The sequence below is a fragment of the Bombyx mori genome, chromosome 8 (assembly GCF_030269925.1).
Source record: "Bombyx mori chromosome 8, ASM3026992v2".
Taxonomy (NCBI): Eukaryota; Metazoa; Arthropoda; class Insecta; order Lepidoptera; family Bombycidae; genus Bombyx; species Bombyx mori.
In genome coordinates this window covers 13,002,115-13,022,481 of record NC_085114.1, presented here as the reverse complement: position 1 = coordinate 13,022,481, position 20,367 = coordinate 13,002,115, and the positions used below count along the sequence as shown (strand labels likewise).

Genomic DNA, 20,367 nt, shown 5'->3' with positions numbered 1-20,367 from the left:
TGCTTTTAATGTAGTGCTTTCAATTATTAGTTCACAACGAACTGCCGGGTTCACAAGTTTTTTACTTCGCTTCACTTATTTGTATAATAGTTTGTTACTAAAGTAAATTCAAACTTGAACAGAATACACAGTTTATTTTATCATTCGAAGTTCCGCTCTCAAGGTTCTACTATTGAATTCTTGCTGTTTTTTTCAACGATATTAATAGATTTAATGCTCACTGCACTGTGAAGTCTCTAGTTGGCTTGATCTAGCGAAGTGGAAGGTAGTATTGTGAGTAAAGTAAAAGTTACTTATTGAAGCTTCCTTATTAGGGATTTTATTATTCACGGATTAAAATGTTGGATATTTGCGTTAAAAATTTATTTATTCGCGGATCTAATCAGTACATCGATATATACATATTGATAAAAATGATTCAATTATGTAGGTATTCCACCGAATATCCTTTGTAAACGCGTTTTTTTTCTATTCATGGTTTCCGTATTCGCGGCATATCCATGGAACGTATGCGTATATACGAATAAAGAGCTTTTTTTCTACCTATGCTGATAGCCTTGAGAGGCTATTTCACTTCGCTTCGTCTTGACGTGTAGGTGAGCTCACGGGGCTCAAACCGGGGCGTTGCTAACACTGGCCCTAGCAAGAGCAGTGCTTCGCAGGATCTACCACCGGAACTCTCAGATCTCCGAAACTCAAACCTGCCTATTTCTGCCATGAAGCAGTAATGCGTTTCGGTTTGAATGGTGGGGCTGCCGTTGTAACTATACTGAGACCTTAGAACTTATATCTCAAGGTGGGTGGCGCATTTACGTTGTAGATGTCTATGGGCTCCAGTAACCACTTAACACCAGGTGGGTTGTGAGCTCGTCAACCCATATAAGAATAAGAAAAAAAAACTCAGTGGGCTGTGTCTATGGGTTCATTTACTAGTCGAGCCCTTCGTCGCAAGCGACGGGTTCGGCGAGGACAGTGACCGGGGAGCTTTTACGGTACTGAACCGATTATGAGGCGTTCTGAAATATTCGAGTATCAATTTAAACTCGTTTTCTAGAATCAGTAATTTTCGGTGTATGCTTTACTCGTATGTTAGAGCTACACAATAAGGGCTGACCGATTTCTAAAAATGTTTGTTTACTGAATACAGATTTTTTTTTCAAGTTAGTTTAATGATTCGCTTTCACTGTCGTGTTATACAAAAAAAGCACGTCTGTAGAAAAATCCAAAAACATTATCCGCTAGTGATGGTACTATACCAAAAATATTATGTCAAGTGACAAAAACGTCTGTAGAAAGTCTCTGAAACCTATGAAACCTATGAAAATACACTCAGAGATCTTGATAAATCAACTAGGTAGGCAGCGGCTTGGCTCTGCCCCTGGCATTGCTGAAGTCCATGGGCGACGGTAACCACTCACCATCAGGTGGGCCGTATACTCGTCTGCCTGCAAGGGCAATAAAAAAAAATTGAAAAAGCTTTTCAACATTGTTGAGAATATGTTTCATGTTTATTTCGACGTGACAAAAGCTACACGTACTTTTGCGCGAAGCTTAAATAATATTTCCGAAAATTCAGATGTATATAGTTAGTAAATATAAAATTGTTTACGCAATTCGAGTTTGAGAACGATACAATATGACCCCCGAGCGGTACTATTGTATAAATGTCCGTGGGCAGGAATTACACCGCTTAAGATCAGCATTGTTGTTCGTAAGAAAACAAACACCTGTTGAGTTTTCTTTTGTATGCTGTCGATATTGTACTATTGCGTATCATTTCAAATCGAATTTTAACGCTTTTCTGTTACCGTAAAATTAATTTTATTGAAGTAAAAGATCTTTAGTCGTCGTGGCCTAAAGGATAAGACGTCCGGTGCATTCGTATCTAGCGATGCAATGGTGTTGAAATCCCGGGCGGGTACCAATTTTTCTAATGAAATACGTACTTAACAAATGTTCACGATTGACTTCCACGTTGAAGGAATAACATCGTATTATAAAAATCAAACTCGCAAAAATATAATTTGCGTAATTACTGGTGGTAGGACCTCTTGTGATTCCGCACAGGTAGGTACCAACACCCAACCAATTTCTGCCGTAAAGTTGTTATGCGTTTCGGTGGGGCAGCCGTTGTAACTATACTTGAGACCTTAGAACTTATATCTCAAGGTGCGTGGCGCATTTACGTCGTAGATGTTTATGGGCTCCAGTAACCACTTAACACCAGGTGGGCTGTGAACTCGTCCACTCAACTAAGCAATAAATAAAAAAAATTGTCGAGTTTTTGTTCAATGCCCATTTCATTTGTTTTACTATGCCCATATTTATGTATGTGTCAGGTACTTGTTTCTCCAAGGAAATACGTACATACTTTCACCGTGTTCACGAATGTCGTCCATGGTGAAGGAATAGCATCATGTAATAAAAATCAAACCCGCTATTTTTTTGCGTAATTATTGGATGGTGGAGCACATTGTAAGCCGGCATTGGTATAATCACCACCCTGCCTATTTCTACCGCGAACTAGTCATGTTTTTCGGTTTCACGGTCGTTACGCATTACATTTGAGATTTCAAACTCATGTTTTAGGGTTGGCAAAAAAATTTACTGTCGTCCAGTTCAATATTTAGGGTTGGCAATAAAAAAAAAGTTGCACTGTCGTCCAGTCAAACAACAATAATGAATAACGTAACAACGTGGTTGCTGTCAGCCCAACTCGAGAATTGAAGTCGAAGTTTTAATTGTATTTTTATCAGCTATGCTCCATGTGAATGTACTCGTGTAGACTCACCTACCTACGTTACGGATAAAGAGCTCTCGATCGTTAGCAACCATGAACTCAATATATCTATATGTCGTGGATAACGACTTTTAGTAATATTAAGACGGTGGTTTTGTTTATTATTTTAAATGATGAAATGTTGTTTTGATAAATATCACAAAATGAAGGGTAGACTCCGTAACGCCACAGTATAAAATGGCGGTACGTGGACAGAGTCGTGGCATTCCGTGTCAGACAGTCATTCCGTCCGTCTCAGTCAGTGAGTCTCTGGCAGTCAGTCAGTCAGTCAGTCGGTCTGTCGGTATGTGCAACGAAACTGTCGGTTTATCCTGTCATTGTGAAAGTTGTGTGTGTTGAGTTTCAATGATTATTATTCAAAAGGTTTTATTGACTCTTTATAAACTGAGTTCAACCAAATACGAGTGATGACGGAAACTAGCGCTCAGCCATCCCTGACGTGTGCCAACATACATATATATATTAATACATGAAGCAAAAACTTTGTACCCCTTTTTACGAAAACTGCGCGGACGGAGGAGTATGAAATTTCCCACACTTAGGTATAGAGAATGTAGAGAAGGAGTGCAGAATGCTAATTTTTTTTTAATAATGCATAAAAAATACATTAAATCAACAAAAAAACATTACACACACTACCATGTATTTGACACAACACATACATTTAAATATACTCTTTGTTTATTGTCTATTGTCAAACTTTAGTTATTATTTAAAGTCTGTGGTCAAATTGACAATACATTAATATTGTTTGTCTTTAATATTATTTATCTATAGTGTAGTTTTGGCGAAGTCTGTGATTATATTATAGAAGTTTAATAGAGTTTGACAATATAACCATAATAGGTTTAAACATAAAATTTTAATTAATTAGTAATCGAATTTCGACTACTGCGGGACCACTAACTAGTTTGTGTTATAGCATAAGATTTGAGGAAAATTTAAAATCAACATATACATGCCACTCTAGGATTTGCGGCATCGTTAATTAATAAACTTCCACAAATTATGCGGAGTTTTTAATAATCGAAGTTAATCAGTTTTTTTTATGCTGGGGAATGAGGGGGGTAACGGACCGGGTTATGTCAGACTCCGGCGCCTCCTAAGAGGAAGAGGGGGAGAAGAGAAGGGCCGAGGTCCTTCACCTCCCCCAATTTCTCACAGGAGACTACGCCTTGATAAAGGCGCGCGAAGCACTTGCCCAGCAGAACCAACTACCGACTAAATCCCATCGAGCTCCACCACATCGACTACACGAAAAATCGAAGTTAATCCTGAGCAAATTGTATTTTTTGACTTGTTTTTTCGTTTGCTTGTAAATATTTTTACTTATTTAAAAAAAAGAGAATATTTGAGAAAAAACAAAAAAAAGAGTTTGTTTCGCCGGTTCTACTCAGGACTGTGGCTTTTTTGGAACCAGTGGTAGAATTAACATTGTTATTTATATTTTGACATTCAACAAGTGTGTTATACTGACATCTAAGTTGAAATAAACGATTTTTAATTTGAATTTGAATCAAATTGAAATACGTAATTTTCCTATCTCTTGGAAAATTAGTTTCAGATTTCCTAACGTCATCTAGGGGCACCGTTAGTTGTGGGTACTCAATCTAATTAAGGTGCAGGGAGGCTTGTTGCTCTGAGGGATTACGAGGCTCCGTCGGAACGTATCCGTTGTGATATCCGCCTGTGACCGATCTCCGGAGTGACAAACATACAATTCTCGGTCCATTTACATTCAAGCTGCCGTGATTGCTTTTGCGTCTACCGGTATTGTGTTATTTGTATTTGATAAGCGTATTGTATCTGCAAAACGATTTTTATTATATTTAATAAACTTATACTATCAATCAATCGAAATCAATTTTAGTATTGTGACGGGTCTTGATCATTTCACTCTAATGATTGGCTGCCATTTCAGAATAAAGTTCATGATGATAAGCCTACTGTATCTGCAAAAGGTTTTTTTTAATAAGCTTTTATTAGCTTCAGACGTATGTATGTTTGTAACGGAATCTTTGAACATTATTTTGACCCCCTTCAAAACGTCGGATTAACTCGAAATTTGGTATACTTATTAAGGACCGATGACAATTCAATATTAAAAAAAATATTTAAAAAATTGACATTCAACTAAATAATAAACAATAGTTTAAAAAAAACTAACAAAATACGCTTTTATAGAAAATCCAACTAAAAATAGAAAATAAAATTTAATAAATTTGAATTAACAATAGTGAAAGAAAAAATGATTTTACTGTAAAAAGCGTGGGGTGCTTTTCAGGATATTATCAAAATAACCCTTCTACTCATATCTTTTCATAAAATATTTATAACTACTGATACCATGCACCCCACGCTTTTTCACCAATAACATAATTTTTTTCTTTCATTATTTTTAATTCATATTTATTAAAAAAAAACTATTTTTTGGATTTTCTATAAAGGCGTATTTTGTTAGTTTATTTTTTAAACTATTATTTATTTATATTCAATAAACTAATACTATTAATCATCGAAATCATTTTTAGTATTGTGACGGTTCTCGAACTTTTCACTCTATTGATTTCCTGTCAATTCAGAAAAAGTTCACAATTTTAAGCATACTATATTTGCAAAATATTTTTTTTATATTCAATAAACTAATACCATCAATCAATCGAAATCAATTTTAGTATTGTGACGGCTCTTGATCATTTTCTTATCATTTCAGAATAAAGTTTACAACTACTGTAGAAGCTGTTACAAATACGTCGTTTTTTATTTCAACCTGGTAACGGATACGAGGATCTCGTTCCGTATCCGTTTACCTCTTTGGCACTGAATGCTATACTAACCAGTTGCACAGAATATCTCACGCAGCTTGAAGTGCTAGGACAAAACATACTCGTGGCTATTCGTCGTCGTCTCGTACTCGTCGTATTATATTACTAGTTGCTGGAGTTGAGAAAAGCATAAGTTTATTGCCTCACTCCAAAGCTCCCTTATGCACTGATTATTCACACTGATTCGCACTGATTTTTCAATACAGATCGATGAACAATATTCACAAATTTTCGTTTCACTGTGCGTGTTTATATTTTACCGCCATTTTTTTATTTTTGTTTCTTTTTTTTTCTTGAGGTACCCACAGTTTCGCTTCGGCAGCCAACAGATGGCGTAGGTCGAGGATTGAGAAAGGAATCAGGAAAATGATCTCGTAAAATAGCACGATAAACATAGCCGTACACGTCACTTTAAGTAGTTGCCAAGCTATAAGTAGGTTTTTTTTTTATTGCTTAGGTGGTTGGCCGAGCTCACAGCCCACCTGGTGTTAAGTGGTTACTGGAGCCCATAGACATCTACACCGTAAATGCGCCACCCACCTTGAGATATAAGTTCTAAGGTCTCAAGTATAGTTACAACGGCTGCCCCACCCTTCAAACTGAAACGCAATACTGCTTCACGGCAAAAACAAGCAGGGCGGTGGTACCTACCCGCGCGGACACACAAGAGGTCCTACCACCAGTGATTACGCAAATTATAATTTTGCGGGTTTGTTTTTATTACACGATGTTATTCCTTCACCGTGGAAGTCAATCGTGAACATTTGTTAAGTACATATTTCATTAGAAAAATTGGTACCCGCTTGCGGGATTCGAACACCGGTGCATCGCTCAACACGAATGCACCGGACGTCTTATCCTTTAGGCCACGACGACTATATATATCAATATGGTAATTAATGGTAATTTATTAGCACTTAGAATTAGAGCCACTTGCTCCTTGGGTGAACTAAAATAAATAGTACTCGAAATCATAATCTTGTCAATAATCATATTTAAAATTAAAATGTTTTATTAATATTCCTAATGATTAAATACTGTTATAGCAACATTTCTCATCCCATTAGCTTCGGTTGATAAGATAGCAGATTGTTGAAGAATTTCATATTCCTAAACTTATATCTAAAATATCCTTTCTTCTTCAGCCGCCCCATCCGCTGCAGCGTCCTGACGAGAGGCAGGAATCGATACAAGCTGCTCAGCTCATCGCCCAAGCAAAACAAAAATGTAGACTCAATGTAATCTGGAAAATGTAAGCATCGATATTTAGCTCTCCGAGTTTCGTTCCAGTATTAAACACACAAACTTAATTGAAAAACATGACGTCAAAAGTTTCGAAGCGCGCCCTTTTATATTTTGTTTTGCAGTTACGAACAACTCGAAAATTCAAACATCCGGTTTTCCGTGAAATTAAATTTGATAGTTTGACTCGTGACAAAGGAATGATTCAGAGCTGCAAACGTGAATGTTAAATAAAAAAAAGTATTTTATCATATTTCGTGGCGCTTGCATCACAGCCCGGCACATGAAAATTCCCGATGAGTTTTTCCTTATTTCGCTAAAGTTTCTGGTTTTTGGACGATTTTAAACGCAAGAGGGCAAATAGATAAAAGCAAAAAAAATCCAAATCCAGCCCCATTTATAGACACGCCTTCGAAATCTAATGTAACGTTTAAAAAAAAAATGGATTTTATAAAAAGATTTTTAAACAATAATTGGCGTAACTGTAATTTTAAAAATTGCATAAAAATCGAAAGATCAGAATGGTTTGATATAAAGTACACATTTAAAAATAAATGCGAGATTAAAATCCAGAAGTGTTTTTTGTTTTTTTCAAATAAATCACGTACGAATCGCGAAATTAGAAATTTTAAAACTGCGTTTGTTAATTCTAGAATGCAGCAAAAAACATCCAGTCTCATTTATAGATACACCTTGGAAAACAGTCAAAGCTCTATTCCCACACCGCGAGTAAATTTAGAATGTAGTTTTATATTTCGCCGTCTGTTTATTTCGTTTTCTAGAAAAATCCCTACAGAGATCTGTCTGGTTTTCGCAGCTTAGATATTTGCAGTTTATGACCAGAGTCAGAAGTGAGCATTAAAACGGTAATAAAATTATTAAACTTGCTTAATGTTTAAATTTAAAAGAAAGACTGTTCGTTTTCAAAGACTTTTCTAGAAAATGTAGACATCTTCCGTTATACTAAGAATATTCTTATTCAATAAATAAGTTTGGTGTCGTGATAGAGCGGCGGAATATTATTACCTAGAAGTAAAAGCAATTCAAACTGTATAGTTTATAAGAGAATGGTGCACTTAATTTAAACTATCTATACTTTCATACTAATTTATTTCTCAGACGGCTCACTTGCTGTTAAGTGGTTACCGGAGCCCATAGACATCATCAATATAACATCAACAACATCAATATAAAAGCCACCACCCACCTTGGAGCATCAGTTGTAAGTCCCAGTACAACAGCTGCCCACCAATAAAAACCAGAACGCATTACTACTAGAATTACGCAAGGTGGTGGTACCTACTCGTGTGGTAGTGCGCCACGTGCCTCGCCCCTTCATATCGCCCCGTAACCCTCACCAGGGCGAGAAGGCCTCCTCCAGTGGCCGGAGCCGGGGTCACAAGACGCCCTACCACCAGATATTACGTAAACTGTATTTTCTCGAGGGTTTGATTTTTCTTACGCAATGTTATTTCTTCATTACGGAAGTCATTCATGAACATGTCATCTTCTCGCATTAAAACTGTACAATCTCAAAACTTACTAACCACCCTGCCTATTTCTGCCGTGAAGCAGTAATGCGTTTCGGTTTGAAGGGTGGGGCAGCCGTTGTAACTATACTTGAGACCTTAGAACTTATATCTCAAGATGGGTGGCGCATTTACGTTGTAGATGTCTATGGGCTCCAGTCACCACTTAACATCAGGTGGGCTGTAGCTCGTCCATCCATCTAAGCAATAAAAAAAAAATACAGCTGAGTGTTTTATGTATGTGATATTTTTAATATTAATCATCTTTGCAACATTTCTTTTTTAATTTTATAACAGTTACATTATCTGTCTTTTAAAGTAAGATAAAATTATGTGTTAATTTTGTTAATATGTAGTAGTCAAAATATAAGTAAACAAAAAAAAAAAAAAACTAAACTACGCTCTTTTGGCCGTATTTATGAGAAAAATACTGGTGATACCAAATGATTCCGCAAAATTAACTCAATTTCGAATGTTTTTGGAAATTGTACACTTTTAATGCGAAAAGATGATGTGTTAAGTATTTCATTAGAAATATTGCTGCCTTCCTCTACACCGGGATATATGTTGTTGAATACGGCATTCGAAAACCTGCATAGTTGTGTCGCTCGATACGAATGCTCCGGGCGTTTTATCCTTTATGCCACGACAATTTCTATCTAATTAAAATGCATCTATACGTATAATGTTAAAAAATGAAAGGTTGTGTGTTTGGTCGTTTATTACTCAATCACACAAGAATGGTTGAAGATTTTTTTTTATTGCCTTTGTAGGCAGACGAGCATACCGCCCACCTGATGGTAAGTGGTCACTGTCACTCATGGACGTCAGCAATGCCAGAGGCAGAGCTAAGCCGCTGCCTACCATTAAGTACTCTCCGCGGCCTCGTTTGAAGGACATGTCATAGCGCTCGGAAAACACCGTGGAGGAGAGTTCATTCCAAAGCCGGATGGTACGTGGAAAGCCGGATGGTATGTGATTTGAATGTGGTACGTGGTAAAAATTTGCATGTTTTTTTTTATATTCTTGAGAGGCTACTTCAGCTTGGCCCAAACATGTAGGTGAGCTCACGGGGCTTAAGCCGGAAGTGTTACTAGCACTGGCCCTGACTAGCAAGAGCAGTGCTCCACAGAATCTACCGCCGTCCCAGCCCTAGTGTGGTCAGAGCGCGGAGGGCCCAATCTCGGCGGTCCGTCCTGGAGTCATGGTCCAGACGGCTGGCTGATCCTTCGGCTGGTCCTGGTAGGACTGTCGATGTGATTCGCCCGGTCCTAGTGGATTGGGTGAATCGTGACAGAGGACGCCTCACTTTCCGGCTCACGCAGGTGCTCACTGGGCATAGTTGCTTCGGTGAGTTCCTGCATCGGATCACAGCCGAGCCGACGCCAGAGTGCCACCGTTGTGGTTGTAGACTTGGACACGGCAGAGCATACGCTCGTCGCCTGCCCCGCATGGGAGGGATGGCACCGTGTCCTCGTCGCAAAAATAGGAAGCGACTTGTCGTTGACGAGTCTTGTGGCATCGATGCTCGGCGACGACGAGTCGTGGAAGGCGATGCTCAACTTCTGCGAGTGCACCATCTCGCAGAAGGAGGCGGCGGGGCGCGTGAGAGATGCACAGGCCCGCCGCCGTCGAGCGGGGGCCAGGGAGGCGGATTTCGCCCAAGCCCTGGCCCTCTATGTGTTTCGGGTCTCCCTCAGATGTCGGCCTGGGGACCGGCGAGGGGGGCCTAAGAAGACGACGTGCAAGCTGCTCTGCATGCGTTTTACGCAAGAGCATCCGGGTGATGGAAGGCCGGCTATCCTCGACCCACGCTGGTCTTGGTCCAGCGGGGTATTCCGTAGGATAGCTCACTCTAACCGGCGCCATCTAGGCAGGCTTCGGATAGCCTGCCGACCGAGAGGGCTGGTGGTCGTGGCGCCGACGACCGCCGGTCCGGCGTCCCGGGGGGAGGGCGATGGGAGAGATGTGCTCCGCACTAAACGCTTCACTTTCCCCCCTTTGCCTTTTCGTGAGTTCTGTCTCATGCGAGGTTTGGACGTTTTTGGTTGTTGAGCGACAGGTGGTTTTAGTCAGTTTGACTCTGACATGCCCCGCCCTCCATCCCCAGTGGAGGGCGGAAGTCCGGCGATTTCCTCCTGACCAAAAAAAAAGCTATAATATCTTATATTATATAAAACCAATAACGCGACCGACGCCCTAACTTATGCATTATAGTTTTAATAATGGAAATGGGCTGGCAATGTCGCGAGATATACAGACCAGAGATGGACTACGAGAGTAACATCTTGGAGCGGCCCAACGGGCAAGAGAAGTCGAGGGAGAAGTCGAGGATAAAAATTTAAATAGTGAGTTGTGGTAAATCGTAGCCTACCGTTAGCGAAGTACACTAGCCATTGTATCTATTAGGCAATAACAATAAATATATTAGAATGTGGATGAATTATATAAAATTAAACCTTTTTATAAGCCAAAATTACAATTCCAGCTGAAAGCTGAGATGCAGTCTCCTTAAACGAGTTAGCCAGAATACAACGATGTCTGTAAATAAAACAGCGAAAAAAAAAGTCATTTATTTAGTTCGGAAGTTCGCATAAAGTTGTTACGACGACAAGTAATAACCGACAGGAGATTGCATTGGAGGGCACGGGACGTCTTGACGAGCTTTTATGAGTAGAGGAGGGTACCGCTTATAAAACATTGCTTGCACCTTTCCAATTTTATTTCAAACAGGTAATAATGATCGATTTGTTTTATTTAATAAGTATTTATATCTATTTTTTTTATTGTCTAGGTGGGTGGACGAGCTCTAGGCCCACCTGATGTTAAGCGGTTACCGGAGCCCATAGACATCTACAACGTAAATGCCGCCATATATCTGGAGATATAAGTTCTATGGTCTCAATATAGTTACAACGGCTGCCCCATTCTTCAACCCGAAACGCATTACTGCTTCACGGCAGAAATATGCGGGCTGGTGGTACCTACCCGTGAGGACTCACAAGAAGTCCTGCCATCATATTTAATTTATCAAAATTTTTTAATGTTTTAAATAGGGTAGTCAGCGGCTTAGTATTGCTGAAGTCCATGAGTGACGGTAACCACTTACCACCAGGTGGGCCGTATGCTCCTTTGCTTGCTGGGGCAATTAAAAAAAATATACTAACTTGAGCTGGAGGCTGTCGGGCTCTTGTTTTCCCACTTCATTTTACATTGTGCCACATCCATGTAGCAATGGTTCTGGAACATTAGAGCCGGCTCCCGTGCCACCACGCCCGCCACGCCGCACACAGGCGCATACGTATCCGGACATTTCTGAGTTCAAAATTATCATTGTAAAATTTACGACTTTTTCTTTCATTTCCAACTGGAAAGGCAAAGGTGTCATTCCATACAGCCTAATCTTTTATATATATTTTTTATATATAAAAAAAGGTAATATGAAGTGAAATGATGAAATGATTAATATGAAACATGGCATGAAATGTAATGAAATGAGATGAGATAATTCGGAATGAAATATAATCTCAGTAAAACAGTGGTCATTTACTGAGACTTTTCAGTGAACTTTTTGGAGGATCCCAAGAAGTTACGTCCAGCGGCTTGTTTTATTTTCTCACATTTGTGCACTTTCACAGCTACAAAGCAGTTAATAAACCATCATTATTACGCATTTAAACCTGAAGAAACACTAAATAGGCAAAATAAGATAAATCACACAACTTCACTCCTCGCGTTCCCGCCAAAATTCTTCATCGGGAAGTTTATTTTCATTGATCGATTGTTTTAGCATAGACAGGAATACAAACTGACGATCTATTGACATCATAGAATAAGATCTTTGAGACGAAATCGAAATATAATCTATTAAACAAGGTCCCAAAGCCGAAAAGTAGGCCAATGTACTTACTACTAGATAAAAGTTTAAAGCAACGCTCTTTTGCGAAGCGAATCATAAGTAGTTGTAATTTAAATAAAAATATAAGACTTACAAACAACAAAACAACGCTGAAGCTCACATTGGTGTGAATTACATCCTTCCCGAAAATACACAATCTTAGAGAAAAACTAATGAGAATTCTATGTTTTTTTTCTCATAACAGACGAAAACTAACACGCTATTGATATGTAAAATATCCGCACGTTCCCTGGATGAAAATTTCGGTGCTACGTATGCAAAAATGTGAAACAAATTTTCCATTGGAAATTTTGAATGCCTTACGAGAGCTACTACTACACTAGAGCGTAGTCCTCTCTCTAATTAAATATTTTCTGCATACTACAAATCTCTTCGACTACAATATTAATTAGTTATATGTTGTATGATTTTAATAAGTTTGTTAGATATTTAATTTTGCTGCGTTGTGGTGATTTGCCTCTTGCGTATCAATAAGACATTTTTGTAATAAGGTAAAAGTGTAAAAAGGGAATTTTGTTTTTAAATTTGTACATGATTGATGCGATCTTGAAAATTTACGAGGTGTTTTAAATAATTGTTCTTCGAAAGTAGCTTCTAATGATGGTTTTCTTTTAATTATAAATTTATATTTATTTCTTACAAGCTAACCCGGCAGACTTCGTAGTGCCTTAATCGATAAATAAAAGACCAACGGTGGACAAATGAAAGAAAAAACAAAATTGTTATTTTTATTTAATACCTTTTAAACCTTCTCTGGACTTCCACAAATAATTCAAAACCAAAATTAGCCAAATCGGTTCAGCCGCTCTCGAGTTTTAGCGAGACTAACGAACAGCAATTCATTTTTATATATAGAGATTTCACCGTATTTTCTTTCAAACCTTAGCTTTGGTACAAAAATATGTTTGCAAAACATCTCCATAAAACGTATGAATAAAAAATTTCAATGTTTTTTTTTTTTCTTAAGGAATTATCACTATTAAACTATAAATTTTATAAGCCTATATTATATGCGATATTTACTAATCTTTTGCGCAAGTAACCAAACTATTACCTACTTCAAATTGAGTTTCTAAAATATGACAATCTGATAAATAAAATTCATTCGTTTGCACCGGAATGAAAACTGCTAGGACTAGGAAACAAATTCAGTCGAATATTCGTCGGGCCAAAGGAGCGAATTCATTTATGAGTCACTCAATGGTGAAATATCCGTTTGACACGTAGAATCCCTTTTTGAACGGTCCACTGAACATACTCACTTTGAAAAGTGTGAAAAATGCACGACAGGAACGCGGCGACAAACTTTTTCCCCGATTTTTTTGTTTTTAATCATTCGTGCTTTGCTAATTTTGTCTCTACTGAATTAGGGTAGCGTTATTGAGTCATTTAATATTTCGGGAAATTGGTAAACAATTAACAATTTTTTTTTTAATAGTGGTAGGATCTCTTGTGAGTCCAGTACCACCAGTAGGTACCACCACCCTGCCTATTTCGGCCGTAAAGCAGTAATGCGTTTCGGTTTGAAGGGTGGGGCAGCCGTTGTAACTATACTTGAGACCTTAGAACTTATATCTCAAGGTGGGTGGGGCATTTACGTTGTAGATGTCTACGAGCTCCAGTAACCACTTACCACCAGGTAGCTCGTCCACCCAGGCTGTGAGCTCGTCCACCCATATAAGCAATAAAAAAAATACAATACAAAGTACTCACACTGGGACATCTATGGTAACACGATGCCAAAGTAGGATAATGATAGTAATCTTCAGAGATATTCTTCGGTATTTTTACCCAAGGTTCAAACACTTTAACTGGACCCGCGTATTTTATCAGCATCCTTCTAGAAGTTTCGTTCAAGTCTTTTTCAATTTCTCTCATAGGCATATCAAAAATATGTGTAGCAGCAAAGAAATTGTTAATTGTTTCATTAACATTGTTACCGCCAAATAGGGCAGCGTTTACAACAAATAGTTTTCCATTTCCATTTTTTTTGTCTCGATAATTTTTAGAACCTATGCTGTCTGTTATGTCTTTAGGATCGTTGTTAAGGTTTAGTTTATTTTCTTGGCTTATATTAGGAATAATTCCATGACAAATATTTTCTTCGACTACTTCAAGCTTCAAATCATTTTCGCAATTAAATTTCATAAAGTGACAAGTACTTTCGAAAAGTATGGCCTTGAAACCGGAACCGTCTTTTCGTAAAGCACACACTGACTTCGAATCTTCATTACAATCAATATTAAAACAATTATTTGAAATATTTTTGTTTAGAAATTGTTTTTCTGCGAATTTGTTTGATTTATTAAAATCCTCGCTAAAGGCTTTTTCGCAGATTTCTATATTTATTAATCCGTAAGCTGCAAAAGAAGACAATGCTATCAAGCAAATTAAGGATTAAGGATTTTATGATAGGATTAAAGATTGGCTTCTCCGGCTGTTTTTATCAAACAAAACCCATACAATAAAAGTCCGTAGGTTTGTTTATTTGCTCGTATTCATTGTATTCCCTCGTTGTTTTTAATCTTGAGTTAAAACATACGTTTTACTTAAATTAGTACACTTAAGTTAAATTTTAGTTAAAACTTTGTACAGATTTTTGGCATTGCTAAAAGGCATTTGATATCTAACGTATGAATAATGCCCGTAAGTAGTTTAAAAAAAATGGACGTATTGATATAATATTTTGAGACCATTTACACCGAATCGCGACCAAAATTCCTTAGTTTTGTGATAAAATCTTTTTTTTAAATCAAGTTTTAAATTACAGACAATTCTTACATACAACGTTTTGATAATTTATTTTAGGTTTTATCAGTCTAATTGTTTTTATAAATTTAGTTATTAGGTCACATCTCACACGATAGCTACTTTCAGATGTAAGTCTATAAGCGTTGTCAAATAAAATATGTAATATTTTTAAAAACAAAACATTTCCACATTTTTTGTGTAGGTATTTGTCTACAAGCATCCATATAGCCTGGGCCGATGGATGCTTAGTCATGTGTGGGATAAATTCGTTTTAAATTTCTTTCATTCAGATCGGTTGATAAAAAAATTGATAAATATCAATTTTAAATATTTGAAATCACAGGATGGCGTGTTACCAAAACATCCTTTAAATAAAAATCGATTGCTGCTAATTAAGTTCATGTTTCGACCGTTGCTACGGGGGTGAGAGAATCTCCAATCTTGGAATATTCGTGTTGATGCGAATGACGCATTTGTGAAATCCTACGTAAAAAAGATATCAATTTGCGTATCAAAGTTTTCATATTCAAAATTGTTTACGAAAATGATACAGAAATAAAACATATAATTTTTTTAATGAATTGAATGAAGGGTTTTTATTCACAGAGCAAGCATTATGATGTTTATTCTCCCAGTACCGGAGGGAGGAGGAAGAAAAATCTCGGAGCACCAACGGAATCTCAGAAGTTGCTTTATTCATTGTTATCGAAGGCAAACGAGGTCACGGTAAGTAGACGTCACGGTTGCACTCTCTCTCTCTCTCTCTCTCTTCCTCTTTCTCTCTCTCTCTCTCATAAACAATAATATATTTAAACAGCGTTAATTTTCCAAAATTTTATTTCACTTTAACCGTAACATCGAATAGCTTTCTAAAGTTCTTTGAATTACCGAACGGACCTCAATGAGCAATCCAAAATGCTTAGCTACCGTAATTTCGCGCGGGAACTCGAAAGCGAAATGCGATATTCAAACACGACTGAATACCGGATGGCTAGCTATCTGTCAAATTTCATAACGTTAAATCGATGGACATGCCTCACATGAATGCAAACTCACAACTGTACGAGTATTAGCGATGCATGCCATTGCTGTGATAAACTAATTTTGATTCTATTTTATGTATTTCGTCCCTTTGCCGTTAGCCATTAAACATGTTGTAATTTGATTTTAGATTCTTGTGGACGAGTTCACAGCCCACCTGGTGTTAAGTGGTTACTGGAGCCCATGGACATCTACAACGTAAATAAGCCACACACCTTGAGATATAGTTCTAAGGTCTCAGTATAGTCACAACGGCTACCCCACCCTTCAAACCGAAACGCATTACTGTTTCACGGCAGAAATAGGCGGGGCGGTGGTACCTACCCGTGCGTACTCACAAGAGGTCCTACCACCAGTAAGAAGTACCTACCCACCAGTAAGATTCGAATCCAAAGACTAGTGATATAATTGTTACATTTATTTATTTATTATCACGAATTAGGTAATGTCAGGCTTTGTTATGATCAAGGTGAAAAACATATTTTAAATATTACGCGCGTCATTTTCGTGTCAGCTTGACAGTTCTTATCGGAACAGTGCATTTAAATCCCACTACGATTTAAAACGATAAACAATGAGCGAAATCTTAGAGTAGTTTCCAAAAAAAAAACTATAATGAATTTTGAAATTTGAATGTAAATTGTGTTGGTGTGCAATAAAGTGTATTCTCTCTCTCTCTCTCTCTCTCTCTCTCTCTCTCTCTCTCTCTCTCTCTCTCTCTCTCTCTCTCTCTCTCTCTCTCTCTCTCTCTCTCTCTCTCTCTCTCTCTCTCTCTCTCTCTCTAAATAATCATTTAAATAACAAACCAAATAATAGTTACAATAAATAATTTATAGTAAATCTAGGTTTTCGTGGGTCGTAGGTATAATTAAAATGACTTTTACAATGTAATCTTACGGTTTTTATTGCAAATATATTATTTCTGACGTTTTGATTACTTTATAGTTTTTATGGTCACGGAAGACGACACTACGATTTATCGAGGAGTGATAGACTATTTCGTTCAAGCGACATTTTTGCAACTTTACCGGAGAGCCATTTAAAGTTTAAAATTTGGAAAAAATATTATAACAAAAAACTTCTTCAGCTATTACAATGAAGTAAGCTTAATTAAAAACACCGGACCGCTTATGCTAATCTCTATATATAAAAATGAATTGCTGTTCGTTAGTCTCGCTAAAACTCGAGAACGGGAGGACCGATTTGGCTAATTTTGGTCTTGAATTATTTGTGGAAGTCCAGGGGAAGGTTTAAAAGGTGAGAAAATATAAAAAAGCTCGGCATTTTATATAAAAACAAACAATTTTGTTTTTCCTTTGATGTGTCCCCTTGATGTGTCTTTTATTTATCGATTGAGGCACTACGAAGTCTGCCGGGTCAGCTAGTACCAAATAAAATGCACCTTTAATTACAAAGGTAAATGTCGCGTAGGTATTAAGCGAAATGTCGCTTAAATAATCTTTTAACCCTCGACATAATAATACTTCCTTTAAATTAAATTAAGATACTGAAATTGAGACTTAGAGAAATATATTTTGGAAGTTTCTCTAAGAGTGGCATCCCGGAAGGATTTTTAATAACACCTCAAGAAATCGCAAGCAATGTTGAGTGCTTTGTAATTTTCTTTGAAAACCGAAGACAAAATAGACCCTTTAATAGCTAAAGAACACGTAACTTAATATTCCTAGTCCATTTGGTCGTTTGTCTTTAAAGAGTCGTCTGAGTAATTCCAACATTGTTCTCCCATTCTCTACTCTACCTTTTTCTATACTTCTATACTAATATTATAAAGCTGAAGAGTTTGTTTGTTTGAACGCGCTAATCTCAAGAACTACTGGTCCGATTTGAAAAATTCTTTCAGTGTCAGATAGCCCATTTATTGAGGAAACCAATTGAAAACCAATATATACGGAGCACCAATAAATAATGTTGCAAAATCGGGTTTTTTTCCGCTTTTGAGAGCTTCCGCTGCGTGCGCTGCAGAAACGGTTAAAGTTTCGCTAAAATAATGTATGATAGAATTGTTCCCCTTTAAAAGATCTAAAAAAAGTCCGCGACAGCATATGTCTATATGTTAAGCTTGGCTCACTATAACGTTTTTTACGCTAACCAAATTTGTTCTAAAATAAAGCATTATTTGTGAACTGTTCCACGCGGACGAAGTCGCGGGCAAAGGTTAGTCTCGTAAATAGAATACGACACCTGAAGTCAGGAGTCACGTTATATTAGCTTTCGTTCCCCGTAGGTCGTTTATTTTGCTTTCACGATTTTCCTTTGCGCTGAAGCACGTTTTTTATTTGATCCAACCATAGTTCGTGCTATGGAGACATCCGTATGTCTATGCTGTGAACTGCTAGTAGTTGAAGTCGTCGTGGCTTAAAGGATAAGACGTAGGTTGCATTCGTATGTAGCGATGCAACGGCGTTCGAATCCCGCAAGCGGGTACCGATTTTTCTAATGAAATACGTACTTAATAAATGTTCACGATTGACTTCCAAGGTGAAGGAATAACATCGTGTAATAAAAATCAAACCCGCAAAATTATGATTTGCGTAACTAATGGTGGCAGGACCTCTTGTGTGTGTACAGTATTTTTAATTCAAATTTATTAAAATTTATTTTCTATTTTTTTAGTTGGATTTTCTATAAAAGCGTATTTTTTTTTAAACTATTATTTATTTTTCATTTTTTAAGTGAATTTAAATTTTTTCATTTTTTTTTTTAAATATTGAATTGTCATCGTCGGTCCTTAATACGAGTTAATCCGACGTTTTGAAGGGGGTCATATTCAAAGATTCCGTTACAAACATACATACGTCTGAAGCTAATAAAAGCGTATTAAAAACAAGAGATACCAGCATCGCATGACCTGCCAATATATATTTTAGACTATTTTAGAGGGTAGAGCGGGCCGTAATTAGATTTTCACCAGCTCGCGACGAGAGGACTGTTTCTCTACACTGCGCATATGTACATACGTATCACGGCCAGTCTCACTTTATTACGAAGTAAATGATGACCGAGCTTTGCCCGGTTTTTTTTTTTGATAATGCCATCTTGTTGTGTCTTTAAAGTGGTTAGTTGGCCTCAATTAAGAAAAATAGTATTGTTGCCGAGTCCAGGCAACCCCCGACCGAGAGCCAGCGCTAAAACTATAAAAACGATCCCTTGATGCGTCTTTGCCTCCATTCCGACAGGAGCCCTCTTCTTCGATATAGCGAAGGCGTTCGACAAAGTCTGGCACAACGGTTTGATATACAAACTGTATAACATGGGAGTGCCAGACAGACTCGTGCTCATCATACGAGACTACTTGTCGAACCGTTCGTTCCGATATCGAGTCGAGGGAACGCGTTCCCGGCCCCGTCACGTCACAGCCGGAGTCCCGCAAGGCTCCGCCCTCTCCCCGTTACTATTCAGTTTGTATATCAACGATATACCCCGGTCTCCGGAGACCCATCTGGCGCTCTTCGCCGATGACACCGCCATCTACTACTCGTGTAGGAAGAAGGCGTTGCTTCATCGACGACTTCAGACCGCAGCTACCACCATGGGACAGTGGTTCCGGAAGTGGCGCATCGACATTAACCCCACGAAAAGCACAGCGGTGCTCTTCAAAAGGGGTCGCCCTCCGAACACCACGCTGAGCATCCCTCTCCCGACTAGGCGCGTCAATAACCCCGCCCCCGCCGTTCGCCCAATCACGATGTTCGACCAGCCCATACCGTGGGCCCCGAAGGTCAAATATTTAGGCGTCACCCTCGACAGTAGGATGACATTCCGCCCCCACATCAAGACGGTACGCGACCGTGCCGCCTTCATTCTAGGACGTCTCTACCCGATGATATGTAGGCGAAGTAAAATGTCCCTTAGAAATAAGGTGACACTCTACAAAACTTGCATACGCCCCGTCATGACCTATGCAAGTGTAGTGTTCGCTCACGCGGCCCGCATACACTTAAAATCCTTTCAAATTATTCAATCCCGTTTTTGCAGGATAGCCGTCGGAGCCCCGTGGTTCGTCAGGAACGTCGACCTCCATGACGACCTGGACTTAGAGTCCATCAGTAAGTATCTTCAGTCGGCGTCCATGCGCCACTTCGATAAAGCGGCACGACACGAGAACCCTCTCATCGTGGCCGCCGGTAACTACATTCCCGATCCTGCGGACAGAATGGAAAGCAGTCGACGTCGCCCTAAACACGTCATCTCGGATCCTCCTGATCCACTAACGGTGCTTTTAGGTACTTCAAGCACCGG

General features: G+C 38.3%; 1 protein-coding gene and 1 long non-coding RNA gene across 2 annotated transcripts; one reads left to right on the top strand and one right to left on the bottom strand.

The window, feature by feature from the left end:
• Positions 1-4,268: 4,268 nt before the first annotated feature.
• Positions 4,269-7,442, top strand: LOC110385381 (uncharacterized). The gene is made up of 2 exons (XR_002430657.3): positions 4,269-4,570; positions 6,771-7,442. It is a non-coding gene; the product is annotated as an uncharacterized LOC110385381 (long non-coding RNA).
• Positions 6,621-14,174, bottom strand: LOC119628782 (uncharacterized). The gene is made up of 3 exons (XM_038012285.2): positions 14,029-14,174; positions 11,564-11,711; positions 6,621-6,868 (listed from the first exon to the last, which is right to left on the bottom strand). Exons 1-3 carry the CDS (start codon positions 14,149-14,151, stop codon positions 6,681-6,683), a joined length of 459 nt encoding a protein of 152 aa, XP_037868213.2. The 5' UTR covers positions 14,152-14,174; the 3' UTR covers positions 6,621-6,680.
• Positions 14,175-20,367: the final 6,193 nt, after the last annotated feature.